Raw genomic sequence first — 15,118 nt, 5'->3', positions numbered from 1 at the left:
TCTGTATTTAGATATAAAATCAGTTGAAAAAAATTTGCAGTTTTAAAAAATGTGTGTAGATTTTGGTCTTATTTTTCATTTACAATGTAATTAATACTCCCTGTTGTCCTTTTGGTTTCCAGTTTTTTTTTATTTTATATAACTTTCTTTTTAAGATATGCTTGCCAGTTCATCTGGAGTCCTCATTTAGTTCATGGCACTGTACCCGTTAAATGGAAGGAGCCTCCATTTCTATCATAACTAAGCAAACCCAGCTTCCCTCTGTTTTAATTATGTGCAGCCCTTTGTAAGCACTTTACGTTTTCACAGTGCTCTTATTTTATTGGTTTAATCCTTGCAACTATATAAATAGTATTGATCCTGTTTTATCGAGAAAGAAATACCCACCAGGAGACTTTTATATTTGCCCAAGTCACACAGACAGTGAGGAAGCTGAGTTAGAATCCCTGTTTCTTAGCTCTGTTCTGACTGCCTTTTCTGCTTCCCTTGGACCCAATGGAATGTCAGACCCCGTCTCTTACTAGCCCCACCCAGCCCGATCGATGTGTTGTCGTCAGCCTCAAACAGTTCTTAGGATTGAGAAAATAATCCATGTTTATAAAACTGAAAATTTTCATTTTAAGAACAGGATTCTTCATTCAAATGACTGTCCTGCAGTGGGCTGGCCAGGAGGACCGCAGCTCTGTGTTAATGTACACGTAGGCCCAGGCCGCGGCGGGGAGGAGGGCGACGGCAGTGGCCACGGCCAGCCGGATTCTTCCACCCCCCGGGTTCCTGTAGAGACAGAAATTATTATACATAAAAACCCAGTTAAAATTACAGATTGCTTTCGAAACAAGTGTAAAGATAGAATTTGGTAAAACATTTTTTGGTATGATCCGTTTTTAAAAACATTTTTTATTGAAATATAACATTGATCTTATGAATTCTTTATGTATTCTAAAGGCAAATCCTTTTTGTTTATATGTGTTGCAAATAGCTTTTTCCACTCAGTCATGTCTTTTGAGGAACTGAAGTCATTGACTGATTAAGCAGTGTTAAAATTTATCTTTTCATAATGATTTGAGAGTCTTGTATGACACATTTCCCCTCCCGAAGGTCTTCAAAAATCTTACCTTCTCTAAAAGTTTTACTTTTTGCTTTCACATTAGATCTGTAACCCACCTGGAATTAATTTTTCTGAAAGTTGTAAGGTAGGGGTGGTTTGGCTTTTTCCCCACATGGATATCCAAATGCTTCAGCATTACTTATTAAAGACTGCCTTTCTTTGCTGCCCTGCGGTGCCGCTATGACATACGTCTCTGGATGGATGGATGGATCTGTTTCTAAATTCTATTTTGTTTCACTAATTTATCCTTTTGCCAATAATATGTTTAGCCTATACTGCCACAGAAAAATTATTTAGGTCTTTAATTTCTCCCATAATATTTTACAGTTTTGAATATAGATATTTTGCATGTCTCTGCTAGATTTATTCCTAGGGAGTTGATTTTTTTTAATGTTACTATAAATCATAACTTTTGGTTGTTATTTTCTATTACTTGCTCATAAGAATGTAGTGGATTTTAGTATATTGACCTAGTATCCAGCAGTCATGCTAATCTCACTTATTCAAAAAACTTTTTAGATCCTTTTTGCTTTTCTTTATAATCATATCACCCATGAATAGTGAAAATTTAATTTTTCCTCTTCAACCTTTGGGCCTTTTATTCCTTTTTCTTGCCTTCTTGTATGGTGAGGACAGTAACTAGGACAGCGTTGAGTAGAAATGTCAGTAGTGACCAACCTCATCTCGTTCCTGACCTCAGGGAAATCCTCTCCTGCGCACTGGGGAGCATCATGCTTTGGCATAGATGCCCTCATCTGGCTGCGTTCCCGTGCACACCTCTGTTCTGTGAGCTTTTGTCATGAGTGGATGTCGAATTTTATCAGATGCTCTTTTTGTATACAGTGAGAAGATAGTTTGATTTCTTCTTTCATTCTGTTACTGTAGTAGAAAACATTGGTTGCTTTTTGAACATTAAACTGGTTGTATTCCTAGAATAAAGGCATTTTTCCATCTGTGGTCATAAGTGAGATTGTCATGTAATTTCCTTTTTTTTTTTTCCTCCTGTAATGATCTTGTCAAGTTTTGGTATCAAGAATATTCTGCCCTAATAAAATGAATTGGAAAGTGTTTGTTCTTTTTTCATTCTCTGGAAGAGTTTGTTGAAGTCTGGCATTTTTTTCCCCCTTAAATATAAGGTAGAATTCTCCAATTATACCATTTGGTTTAGAGTTTTTTAGGAAAAACTTAAATTATGGACTCAATTTCTTTAATATTTATGGGATTGTTCTGAGTATTTCCTGTTTCAGTTTTGATAAATTGTATTTTTTAATGAATTTGTTCATTTATGTCTGCATTTTCAAATTTGCTGGCAAAATGTTATTCATAGTGTCTTAATGATTTTTGCAATATCTACTAGATAATAACGATGTTTTGCATACCTGATATTGGCTCTTTGTACCTCCTCTTCTTTGCTCTCACTCTTATTATTTTCCCTCTTTAGTCTTACCCAGGCTAGCAGTATTATAAATCATTTCAGAGAATGAATACCTGACCTACTCAGTCTTCTATTTTTTTTTTATGGTGACTTTTCATTTCATTGGTTTCTATGTTTATGTTTACTTTCTTCTTGTTTCTTTGGGTTTAATTTGATGTACTTTCCTGACTTCCTGAATTGGAGAATTCCTAAATTCTTGGAAGATTAGCTCATTAATTTTCACCCTTGTGTGTTTTTTTTAATACACATATTGAAGGCTATACTTTTCCCTCTAAGCATAATTTTAGCTACATTCCACAAAATGTAATATGTAGTATTCCTATCATTGCATTCAAAATATTTTCTAAAATCCATGTGATTTGTTCTACCCAGATATTATTTGGAAGTATATTTCCTGATTTCCAGACATAAATGATTGTCTAATTATTTTTGTCAAGTATTTCTAGCTTAATTGCACTGTGGTGAAAGGATATTCTCTGAAATTTTGGGGGTCTTATTTCATGGCCCACCGTAGTCTTTTTGCAGGTCTGCACCGTGTGCTTGACAAGAACGTGTGCTCCACCGCTCCTGGTGCCAGTGTTCGCATGTGCCTGGTAGCACAGATCAGCTGCATCTCTCCTGGGTTGGTTGGTTGGTTTTCTTTGACTGTTAGTGTCTGGAAGAAGTCTGATAAAGTCTCCCAAGATAGCTGTAGATTATCCAACTTTAGTTTTGTTTTATCTATTTTGAGGCTATGTTGTTGTATACAAATTTAGAATTGTTATTATATCTGATATAATGGTTTATAATACCTTCCTGATTTAATGAATCCTTAGTCATTAAAAGGTGTCTTTCTTTGGCATCTTAAATCCAGTTTTTACAAGTGGTGTTGAGATTACAGTGTAGCAGAAAGGAAAAAAGGTAATTTTGGATCAATTCTTTATACTGTCACACTGGGATAAATTCTAACTAAATCAAAAATTTAAATGTAAATACATGTATTAGAAGAAAACTTACTTTTCTTTAAATGCTGAGAGGAAAGATTTCCTAGGACTCCAAATCCAGAAGCAGTAAGGGAAAGGACTGATAGATTTGGTTACATTAAAAACAAAACATTTTCATGGCAAAGTATACTTTTCATAAGCAAAGTAAAATGACAATAAGAAACTGCAAAAAAAATTTTTTCAGCTTATGTCACAAAGGGTTAATAGTCATAGTATATAAAGAGATTCTAAAAAGAGAAGACTAACAGCCTTAAAAACAGGTAAAACCTGTATCTCAGAGATGAACCAATATTTTATAGAAAAAAGAATTGCAAATGACTCTTAATGATATGAAAATATGCTCACCTTTGATCCTAATAGGAAAAATGCAAATTAAAACTACCCATTTCTTAACTGATTAGTAAAAATTCAAAATTTTGACAATATACTGTTGGTATTATAGCAAAAGATTGGCTATAATCTGAACAGAGGACTGATACACTGTAGACCTATCAGCAGAATAAGGGAAGTCTTTATATACAACAGAATGATCACTGGGATGTAGTCAGGGAAAAATCAAAGAGAAGACAACTGTGTATACTATGCCTCCACTTACTTAAGATAAGCAGGAGTACAAATAAATGCACATATTTGCTCCATTAAGAAACCGTAGGAAGATAAACCATAAAATTGAAAAAAGTTTTACCTGTAAAAGGGAGAGTGTAGGGTTGGGAGATCAAGAAGCTAGAGTTCTTTGAATATGTTTTGGAGATTTGACTTTGGGACCAGGTAGCTATTTTACATAATTATAAGACAATACATTTTAATAAAGTTATCCTTGGAAATGAAAGTAAAATAAACGTAGTTGTATTCACTGGTTGGCACACAGGCTCATGATCCCAAGTAATTTGAATGTATATCCCTTAGAGCAGGGTCCCCACCCTTTTTGGCTTCGGGTGTGGGTGGGCAGAGGGCAGGGCCCAGGCGGTGCCGAACCCTGCCTTAGAGGAGTGCTGCCTAACAACGACGACAAACGAACCCCCCAGCAATCTGTTTCCGGTAATCACTGCTTTTCTGAGACTGTGCGTGTACTGTGGGGTAAGTCAAATGAGTTATGTTAAGGGCGCTGGCATTAGAGATTTTTAAAGATGATTAAAGATGATTAGAGATTTTTAGAGATGATTAAAAGGAAATAAAAGATTGCTGATAAGGTTACATGAAAATCTGTGTCCTTCCATTTGAATTGCTAGGATCAATATGAACTCATTTTATTTTTAAGTACACGTGTAAAATTATCTTTCTATATGTTATATATACACATATTGCACACGTATGTGAATTTCCTAGCTCTGTTCACTGAAAAGAACCAACGACCAATCCAGCAGCAGCGCGTGCTGCTCGTGCCTAGATTGTGACCTTTAAATACCGTTACCCTCCAGAAGTAACCAGGGCTGCTTGGACAAGTGGTTGATTCCGGGTCTGGGGTGTTACATGTACGACATTATCTTGGAACATTTGGTCATACCAGAAAGCAATAGAAGACAACTGGGGTTATGGAAGAAAAAAATTCAGGATGCAAACCAGAAGGAATGCCACTGGGGAGGACAGGCAGCGGCAGCATCAACAAAGGTGACGACGTCTAGGGACTGAAACAAGATCAGCTCTGTTGAAATCCACGACTTCGCAATGATCCTGCTCACACAACATAAACAAGACTCACTTTTGGAAGATTCCCAGGCACGAAAGACTCATTATTTTGAAAACTTGGAAAATTAAGAACCAACTCTATTTTTCCTTTTCCTCTTATGATCTGTATCTTAAAGAACTGTTAAGTGGAAGTTTCCCTTTATAGAAGGTTTCCAGCTAATAAGGAATGGTATAATTAGAATAGCACCGTTTTGAAACGCAAATGAATTAATGGACTTAGGCAATGATCATCAAAGACTAACATTATGAAGAAACAGCCGGGCATTATGTATATTATGATGGAAGTACATAAATACCACCGATGAAGTAATTTTGTATGGATCTAACCACCAGTTTATTGGAAATAAACACAGAGAAACAACTTGGGAAAGATAATCATTGACTGGAAAACTCAATTTTTTGGAATTCTTTTATTTTCTGTGTGTGATGATGGTAAAGCAGTTTTTTTTTTAAGGATACATACTGAAATATTTACACATAAAACATATCTGGAATTTATTTCAAAATAAGTGTGGCAAAGACAGTGATACAGATTAAACGACTGGACAAATACTGTTTAAGCTAGGTGATGGGTATGTCTCATTCATTGTATTAGTCTCTGCTTTTGTATGTCTGAATATTTTAAAATAAAAAATTTAAAATAATCACAAAATGTCCTTTCTCTGTAATGTTGGTCTTAAAGTCTATATTTTTTTAAATTAAAAATTGCTATGCTAACTTTCATTTAGTTAGTATTTGTAAAGTGTAGTTTTTCTATCTTTTGACTTTCTGTATCTATATAATTAAGGGTTATCTTTTGTAAGCATTTGTTTAGTGGGTTTTTAATATTTTTATCCACATTGAAAATCTCTGACTCAATTGTAATATTTGGAACATTTACATTTAATGTAATTTCTCACATACATGGGTTTATTTTCCTAACATCTGCTTCCTATTTTTCCTAATCTGTTCTTTTTCTCTTCTCTTTTCCTGCTGCCTGTACTCATTCTTCTTTTTTAGTGTTTACCCTGAGGATTACCACATGAATCTGTGACCTACCAAAGTCAAATATAAATTGCTACTTTTACTTCTTCCCAGACAATTTAAGGATCTTAGAACACTGTACCTTCCGACTTACATGCTACTCCTGTCATGTATTTTTTCCCCTGTATGTTTAAGCCCCACAAAACATCGTTATTGTTTATAACATTAATATTCCTTATATGTATTCACACTTAAAAAAAAATTTGCTCTTTATTCTTCCCTCAATCTCCAAGGTTCTTTCTGAGATCATTTTCCTTCTCCCTGAAGAACACCCTTTCCACGGGCAACACCCTGTGATTACTCCTGGCCGTGTGGGGAACCATAGTATTCATGAAAGTATTAATGATCATGAGATACTGAGTCAACTACTATGAACTTTCCTTAGAAATATTTCAAAAGATTCCTGTTCTTATTTGTGTTTCAAAAAGCTCATTTAACCTACCTGGTCTGATCCTGATCAACCTTGAACACATCCGATTTGAAAACTTACTTTGATGAATGGTGGCACAGGCTCATCCACGCTGTGATAATCACCAGGCCAAACAGCTCCCTGTAAAATAGCAGGCAGTGCGTACATCTGAAGCGGCGGCCAATGAGAGCCACGTCATCCCACTATCTCCATTACGCTTGGTTCTGCTGATGGTTGGATGGCTTCCCTCAAGATACATAGCATCCCTAGGATATTTTCAAGTCTGGCCGGATTCATAATTTACTTTCCACAGATAGTTAACAATCCCTACATAAAAACAAATACCGCCTTACGAAGCAAATACACAACTCCATGACTGACCCCAACTTAGAAATGAGTAAGAAACCAATAAAACAAAAACAGCTAAATCATTTCATGTCACTGGGTGGAATACTGCAACCAAGAATACAACTTCAATTTGATCAAGCACACTTTTTTACATTGTTTCAGGTGTTGAGTAATAATTTGAGCACATGCTGCGAAGACTGGGTCACAGCTTTGCGGAGAGAAATGATTTGCTGTGTGAGCCAGACTAATGATTTTGGGCTGGGTTCATGCTAGAAATGTGTTAAAAGCACTCATCATTTACATAAGGTAGAAGACAACTGTATTTGATCACAGTACCCCTGGAAGCCCCACTTTGGGTTCACCATGGCTTGTAGGCTTCAAGTCGGTGGAGGTGATTCAAGCTGTTGGCTTTACACCCCCACTGACTGGTCCAACCTGATCCTACACTGTAGCAGCGCCTCAGCAGTGACGCTTAACTTACAGGTCTTTAAATCTTCGTATTGGCAAATGCTAGCAATGGGATGGAAAGGAAAGCAGTTGGGCTCCTAGTGAGACAGGTGGGAGGAAGCAAAGGAAGAGCCGGTAAGAATGAATGGCTATGACAAAGGGAAATTGACCCCTGAGGTGGCTGATCACACTTGTAGGTCAGATTTTGGCTTGAGGCAGAACTGAATCAGTGCTGACGGAGTTTTCACTGTGTTAGACGGGACTGTTCATGCACAGTATCCTTGCTCACAAGGACCCACTGCCTGATGGCTATCTAACATAGGACGCGATGGCTGCCCAGAGAAGTGGCCGTGGTTCCATCATTTCTCAGGTTCAGTTTGTAAAAAAGGTAACACCTTCCCTGCCTTTCATGGCGCAGTTGGAGATACTAAGTCCCTGCGCACAGATGAGATGCTGGAAAGGAGCCGATTTCCGGTTCTTCCCACCCCTGCGGAGAGCCCGTCAGTGCCCACCTGCCTTCCTCCTCATGGAGGAGGTTCCACTGCGTATGAAGCACCAGGTAGTGTGTCAAGCGGACAGCCCACGCCGTGCAGAGGAAGATGTGTATCGCAGAGACACTCTTCCAAATCAAGTTACCTAAAAATGGAAATCACAGAATCACATCCCAGAGGAAAACGATCTTGTACGGACTTTTCAGACAAAGCATTCAGAACAGTCTGGGCTTTGTCTTGTTTTGAGGGACGTCACAGATGTTAAGGCAGTAATTATAAATTTAAGTGGACATTTATTGTTTTTGAGACTACCCTTGTTTTCTCTGGGAATCCACCCCTCCCACACACCGGTCACATGGATCTAAGCTGGGTCACCCAATGCATTTCATCTGTTCGTGACAGCAGTTTAGCTCAGGATGAAGAGATGACAAATCAGGGCCAATGGCTCAATTCTTGGGACTTTGGTGGAGATATCGTGGATTCTATATTCTGTGGTGAAGACGCGAACGGAGCTGCAAGACGACCTCGGGGAGCCCAGGACTGAAGCCTGCGGTCCACGGTGGACCTGAATGCACAGGGAGGTTTAAGTCCCAGCCCAGCAGGGCCCGACGCCAGCGCCCCCCTCGCCTCTCCAGCCAGGTGTCCCATTACATCTACTTTTTAGCTTAGAGACCATCTGAGTTTTTTTCCTTGCTTGCAATGAATGGAGCCCCAACTTAGACACTTTGAAGATGCAGACAGAGTTCTAGGGGCCAAACAAGGAGCCCAAGCACCAAGCGGACAGGAGTTGCCCCTCCCAGGTGGGAACCAGTCTTTATTCTAAGACCTTGAGAACTTTGAAGCCCTACTAGTAGAAGCTGCTTTTAAGAGAATGAAGAATAACTTGCAGGACTAATATTCCCCATTAATAAGAAAATGTTAGTAAATACTGTAAAATGTGTTTTTTTCCTACGGCACTGTTTTATAGTATATAACTGCCCAACTAAAGGTTTGCTGAGAGCTTTTAGGGTCATAAAAGGCAAAGCAGCTACATTTACCCATAATTGAGGCAGGTATCCTACGGGCAATACAGACCAGCTATTTTGTGTGAATTTTTTACACACATACTCGCCTGGGATACATATGTAAGTATGGAGTCCAAGAAGCAGGCTACAAAATAAATATATGATAAACCCTCTGTTTTACAGCCATTCACTCATTCATAAGCATTTTTTATCTCCACTCAGAATCCAACGTTCCTACCTGTGACAAGAGGATCAAGTCCAACGAGCAAGGTCAGCCCGGCAGGAATCATATACACAGCCTGTTGGCAAAAAGGGAGGAAGTTGCGGGGGTTAAGAAGTACGTGCAACATAGGAGATGTTCAGAAAGATCGAGGAAGGAAGGAAAGGCGACATCGGAGGCCATTGCACTCCACGATCTACTTTAGGGTTCGGGAACAGCTGAGGAAGTGGTAATCTCTGGTTGTATGGCACCTAACCATATCAAGTTGTCATTTCACCTGCCTTCCTCCTAGACTGTAGGCTGTCCCAGGAAAGGCTCATGTCTCTCTGAGCTCTAGCAGTCAGCAGAGTTTGGGCCTCAAGACACACTGACCTCATCTCTCCCAAGCAACATTCATGCGCAAATGGCCTTTCCCCACTTGCATGAAAGAAAATGCTCTTTGCAAAGCAGGGCGGGGGTAGCCACAGCCCGCTGGGCAGCCCTGCTGGGTCTGGCACCGCGCGCCTCCCAGCCCAGTATCCCATCTCCGCAAGTGAGACCGCAGAGTTTGCTGACTGCGGATCAGAGGTGCTCAAGAAGAAGACCGGGCTCTTCACCTGGGAAACCGTTGTAAGTTGGTTTGGAGTTTGGAAGGCTGGCCCGGAAGAGGCCCTATTTTCAAGCCTCATTCACAGCAGACTCCAGCCTCACCTGCCATTGCTGCATGTGTGTTTTGGAAAGAGGTCAAGCAAGGAGACGGTAGGTTTATACCTACCAGAAATGCACTTGCATAACCACATTAATTGTGGTCCCATGTCAGAAAAGTTTTATTTGAAAGTTGTCAAAGCCGTACACTTTAAGGGAGTTGCTGTCTTGGCCCTGGGGCCCTGGAGTCTGGATTATTCAGATTCTGTTTAGACTTCCCACTCCCTCCCTCATGATTACTGGTATGTTGGCCAGTAGGACATCCGCAAGGCAGGTCGACTCTCAGCCATGCCAGTGCGGGTTAGACGAGTGCTTCCCCTCCTTCACCGTGCATATGAACTGCCTGGAGATCTTACTAGAATGCATTCTGATTCCAGAGTTCTGGGGTAGGGCCTGAGACTGCTTTTCTAATAAGCTCCCAGGGGAGGCTGCTGCTGTTCCAAGGACCCCACTTAGAGTAGTGAGGAGGTAGTTCCCCCTCCATATCCTGGGCGGGGAAAAGCTCCCTGACTTAGGGACTGAGAGGGAGGGAGAGGGACAGAAGTTATACACACAGAGACCATGGATTAAAGGATCTAAGACCTTATTTCAGTATATTGTAAACATTTAAACAAAAATGCCCTTAACACTAAGTAATGGTTTTCATGGCAACCATGCCATGTTAATCCTGATTTAAATTCTTTTCTCTGCCTTGAATGAGAATTTTTGAGGGCAGAGAGATGGAAAATAATTGTTTTTAGTAAAACAAGAACAATGCACAGTAAAATAATAATGAACTCGGTAGAACCCATTTTGATAGTCCTTTGTCTTTCTCTTGGTGGACTTTTTAAACTAAGGGTATCATAATATTTATTTACAATATTTAGTTTAATTCAGCACATAATCATTGAGTCCCAAGGCAGTCATTCCAAATACTACTGTTTTGTCTTGTCTCCTTGCCACTGTATAAACTGAAAAGCCAGTTTGTTTTTCCAGCCTCGTTTAGCAACAAGGGATGATCACACTTCGGCAATGAAATGTAAAGTGTTCTAGGGGCAAAGCTGATACTCAAAGTACTTAACAACCAACATGCACGGGTGCTGACTAAACAGAATGGATCCCAGCCCATAAGCCCATTTGTGTGTACAAACTACATAGCCGGCTTGAAGTGCTTCTTGGGAAACGGTTCTTCCCTGATAAAAGGGGAGAAAGCAGAGGAGAAAAACCCATTTTGCTCTTGCCTTGTTTCTTCTTACATGGGATGCTTTTGTCTGGGGATGAGACGTTGGCAGCAGCAGCAGCCGGGCTGTAAACATGAGAGAAGGAGGCCAGAAAGATAGGCCCTTGGCGACGCCATTGAAGATGAAGCCTCTGAACTTCTTGTTGAGATAATCTGTATTTTTACAACCTGCTAGTCAGATTTTCTATTGTTTGTTCCTGCATGCATCTTGATACAAGTATGCTTCCTGAGTAAGATGAAGTAGGGAACTCAGACATGAGTGAGGTGCAGGACAAGCCTCCAAGGACCAGTGCATTCATTCATTCTTTCTGTTCAAGAGTCGGTAAGGGAAGGCACTACGTTAGGCTGCCTGAGAACCAAGAAGGTATTGGCCCCTGTCCCCCTGGGAGCTGGAATGTAGAGTCAACTCTAATGCAAAGAAAAATGCATTAGTGCCATATTAAAGGCTCAAAGGACGGGTGGTTGGAGCCTACAGGAAAGAGGCAGAGAATTTTGTGGATGAGATAACATTTGAGTTAGACCTTGAAGCTTGAGTAGAGTATGACACAGGAATTCTAGGGGCAAGGCCCAGTAACTTTCATAGATGGACTGGCCTTCCAAGACCACGCTGAAAAGCTGGGCTGGGGCCATATTGCGGTGGGCCTCGAATGCCAAGTTGGAGTGTTTCAATTTAGACATCTTGAGAGATGACGAACGTTCTATGTAGGAAGTGTTCTCAGTGGAAGAGATGAGAGGCAGCTAGAAGAGTTAGGAAGCTGTCACAAGGGTCCTTGTGGGAGGTAATGGAGAGTTAAACTGGGGATGAGGGACATGGGGTTTACTATTCATATTGTGTCCTCTAAGCATGAAGTGAGAGGTAATAGGTACAAGGTACTGTATGGATAAGCAATAAGCAATTAGACCTACATTGGGTTTTTTGGGGTGGTTGTTCGGGTACTATTTTTTTTTTACAGGATCTCAAAGACAGTGGTAAGGAAGAGAGAGATGCTAGAGATGACTGGGGTTTTGAGCAAGGCTGACTCAGAGAACCATCCTGCTGACGACAGGCGGAGTGGGTTCTGGAGGGAAAGAGGCCGCGCAGGACCTTGGGTGTACTTGGGAACTGGGGTGACACACAGGCGGGTCTACCTCGCAGTCCTTGGTGAGTTCAGCATTGAGCTGTATATCTGAGACTTGTCTGCAGGGAAGTAGTATTTGATCTCAGGATACGAGCTAGAGTGCTGAGCAAGAGGCGATTTTATTTGATTCAGGGACGTGACTCTGGACAATATGAGACTGTAGTTCTACTACACTTAAAAAAATGACTAGAATATTGCATTATAATTCCAAATGCTTTCACTTGTTGCATCTGTACATGGTAGACATTATTCCAAAGTTTATCAGTGATACTGTACAGTGTTGTGTATCTGTAGTGAAAGAAACTGGGCAAAACCCAGATATTTCAGAAAATGTATAGCATGGTCCCCTCAAATGGTTTAATTAGAGCACTGGTTTGATGTGTACTGTAGGTTTCATGGGCTTTAGTTACTTTCTATAAATGTAGCTCACTGAATAAGCAGAGCCACAAACCGTAAGCCTGCCTTTTCTGGCCAGGTGTTTGCTGGCGTGTCTGGGTAGAGACTCATGCATGGGGACCTTGGGAGTTCTACTCTGTGTCTTCAAAAAAGTACCCGCAGTTGGACCATTTATTCAAGGGGAATGCTGCTGAAAGACGCCTATGTCTCTGGAAAATTCTGAATTAACACACACACAGTACCGTATCGCTCTGACCCACTCCCCTGTAGTAATTTAGGGAAAAGACCATAAAAAGGATTAGATTTCTGTCTGTAAGTACACCAAGTGCAGGCGGTGGTAGCAAGTAGATAACGCTGTGTTTGGTGCTGCCCACATTTCTTTCAGACAGAGGAGAGCAGCTCATACTCACCATCCAGAGTCCTGCATCGGGATCATTTACCTGCAATGTGAAAACATCAGGTGTTAGCAGACGCACTGCCAGGTTCCATTCCCCCATTGGGTCTGCTCTTTGATTCGTCCCAGTCTTTTGTTACAGGCCAGGCGCTGCAACAAGCCACCCGTAGACACTGGGGATATGAAGCAGGAATGAGACATAGTCTAGCAGATCGTGATGGGAAAAGGGGTTTCTGACTGAACATAGCAGATGGTTTGAACATGCAGCCCACACATTTTTGTAAAGAACTGCAAGGAACTCTGAAAAGGGTGAGCCAAACCTGGAATGAGTGTTGTTAGGGCATTCCGGTCTCAGGGAATGAGGAGAGGTACCGGGAAGGTGGCCGAACGCGGAGGTGAAAGCCTAATTGTGCTCTAAAACGTTTTGTTCTGATTCCTGTCCTAGACCCCGAACTGCGTTTAGTCTCATCCGCGAGCAGAATATCAAGAAAGGTGCCCGGGCTGCTTCTGCTCCCGTCCCTTTCCAAGTGACACACTCTGACCCAGGTCCTTCCAGCCTTTAAACCAAAGAGAGGGTTGTGGCGGCCCTAGGAACACACCGGTGTCCCAGGTGGGGAGCAGGTCGGGGTTCCAGAAGCACCATCCAGACCCTGCCCTCCACCTACACTCCCCGCCTCTGCGACCCTGCCGGCTCGCGGGTCTGCACTGCGCGCCGGTCCGGGAGCGGAGCTGGGGGCCGGGCGCGAGTGGTTCCCGCGGGCCCCTTTCCCACCGCCCGCCTCCGGGGCCGGGCCGCTGACCTGCACCACTGCCGCCAGCGCGAAGAAGGCGGCCATCAGCCCATTGCACGCCCTCCACAGGGCCGGCGCCCAGCGACCCGCGGCGGGGGCCATGGGCTCGGCGAGGGCCATGGGCTCGGCGAGTGCGGGGCGGGGCGGTCGGAGTCCAGTCCCGTGGACCCTTCCTTCCGCCCGACGCCCGCTCCGCCCTCGCTCGTCCCCGACACGCCCGCGGGCGCGCGTCTGGCTGGGCCGTAGCCCTGCTGGAGCCGCACTGCGTTCCCCCGCTCGCTCTGCCCCAAAACGCGGCGGGGGTGGGGTGTCGCTGTTCCCACCACCGAAGGCCAAAGTGACCCCCCTGGGACTGGACGACCTGCCCAGGCCCCGCAGGTCATCGGTGTTGGAGGGAAGTCGCATTTGACCCCACAGAGGTCGCATTTGACCCCACAGAGGTCCAACGCCAATGTTTGTTTTCACTAAAGCCGAGAGAGGGGGTGGGGAGGGGGGGAGAGAAGAAAACAGGAAAGAGGGAAGGAAAGAAAGAGAAAGAAAGAGAGAAAGAAAGAAAGAAGAGGGAGGGAAGGAAGGAAGAAAAAAAGGAAAGAGGGTGAGACAGATGAGTGGGTATTCGGTGTGTTTTCTGATTAGTTTTTATGCATTTCTTTTCAAAGCTCAGGAACTTTCAAATCCCTCTAAGCATTATGGTAATTTCCTACAGGGGCGACAGCTATATTAGCATCTTACACAGTTCACAGCTTTTCTGCAGTCAGGCTCGTTCATCTTCATGGGTTTTTATTATAAAGGGTATTTACATAGTATACATATTTACAATTCTTCCCCACCACCAAAACCAACAACATTTTCACGTGCGTTGCTCATGAATTTCTTATGAACCAAAAACACTGAAGTATTCACTGTTCTTCTCTTGCTTTCATCTTTTTCTGTTTTGTAATTTACCCTTCTGATTAGTTCTTCCCCGGGCTCATTTACATATCCATGGGCCTGATCATTTTTGCTGTTCTAGCGTTTTTACCACTTCGGATCGGGTCCTCCTCTTCTTTGCACTAATCTCCCGAAACTCTTCAGAAATGTTTTCTCGCGGTTTTCATTCCTTTCAAGGAACGCTTATTTCAACAGCACCACCGGCTGGGCGCCTGGCCCTGCGGGACGGGTGGGGACCGCGGAGACAAGCTTGCTGTGGGCTCTGCAGGACGGGAGCGTGCCCTGCGGCCGCAGGCGGGCGCCTGTCTGCACAGTGGCCACCGCGGGGCGGGCGGGCTGCGCACAGGGCGGGCGGGCACGGCAGGGGCTGCCCCTGCTGGCAGCTGGACCAGGCTGCTTATCGGGTTCCACCAGGAAATGAGCCCCGCGCCT

The 15,118-nt window shown here is 42.7% G+C and overlaps 1 protein-coding gene across 1 annotated transcript; it reads right to left on the bottom strand.

Annotated features, from left to right (window-relative positions):
* Window positions 1–622: 622 nt before the first annotated feature.
* Window positions 623–13,950, bottom strand: TMEM220 (transmembrane protein 220). The gene is made up of 6 exons (XM_054571240.1): window positions 13,766–13,950; window positions 12,982–13,011; window positions 9,173–9,233; window positions 7,952–8,075; window positions 6,726–6,785; window positions 623–774 (listed from the first exon to the last, which is right to left on the bottom strand). The coding sequence occupies exons 1-6, from the start codon at window positions 13,874–13,876 to the stop codon at window positions 639–641; spliced, it is 522 nt and encodes a 173-aa protein (XP_054427215.1). The 5' UTR covers window positions 13,877–13,950; the 3' UTR covers window positions 623–638.
* Window positions 13,951–15,118: the final 1,168 nt, after the last annotated feature.

Source organism: Pteronotus mesoamericanus, unplaced genomic scaffold (genome assembly GCF_021234165.1).
Source record: "Pteronotus mesoamericanus isolate MK-2021 breed Mesoamerican mustached bat unplaced genomic scaffold, CSHL_Meso_final contig_22, whole genome shotgun sequence".
NCBI classification, from domain to species: domain Eukaryota; kingdom Metazoa; phylum Chordata; class Mammalia; order Chiroptera; family Mormoopidae; genus Pteronotus; species Pteronotus mesoamericanus.
The sequence above is the reverse complement of the archived record's forward strand: the minus strand, read 5'-3'. Positions and strand labels throughout refer to the sequence as shown.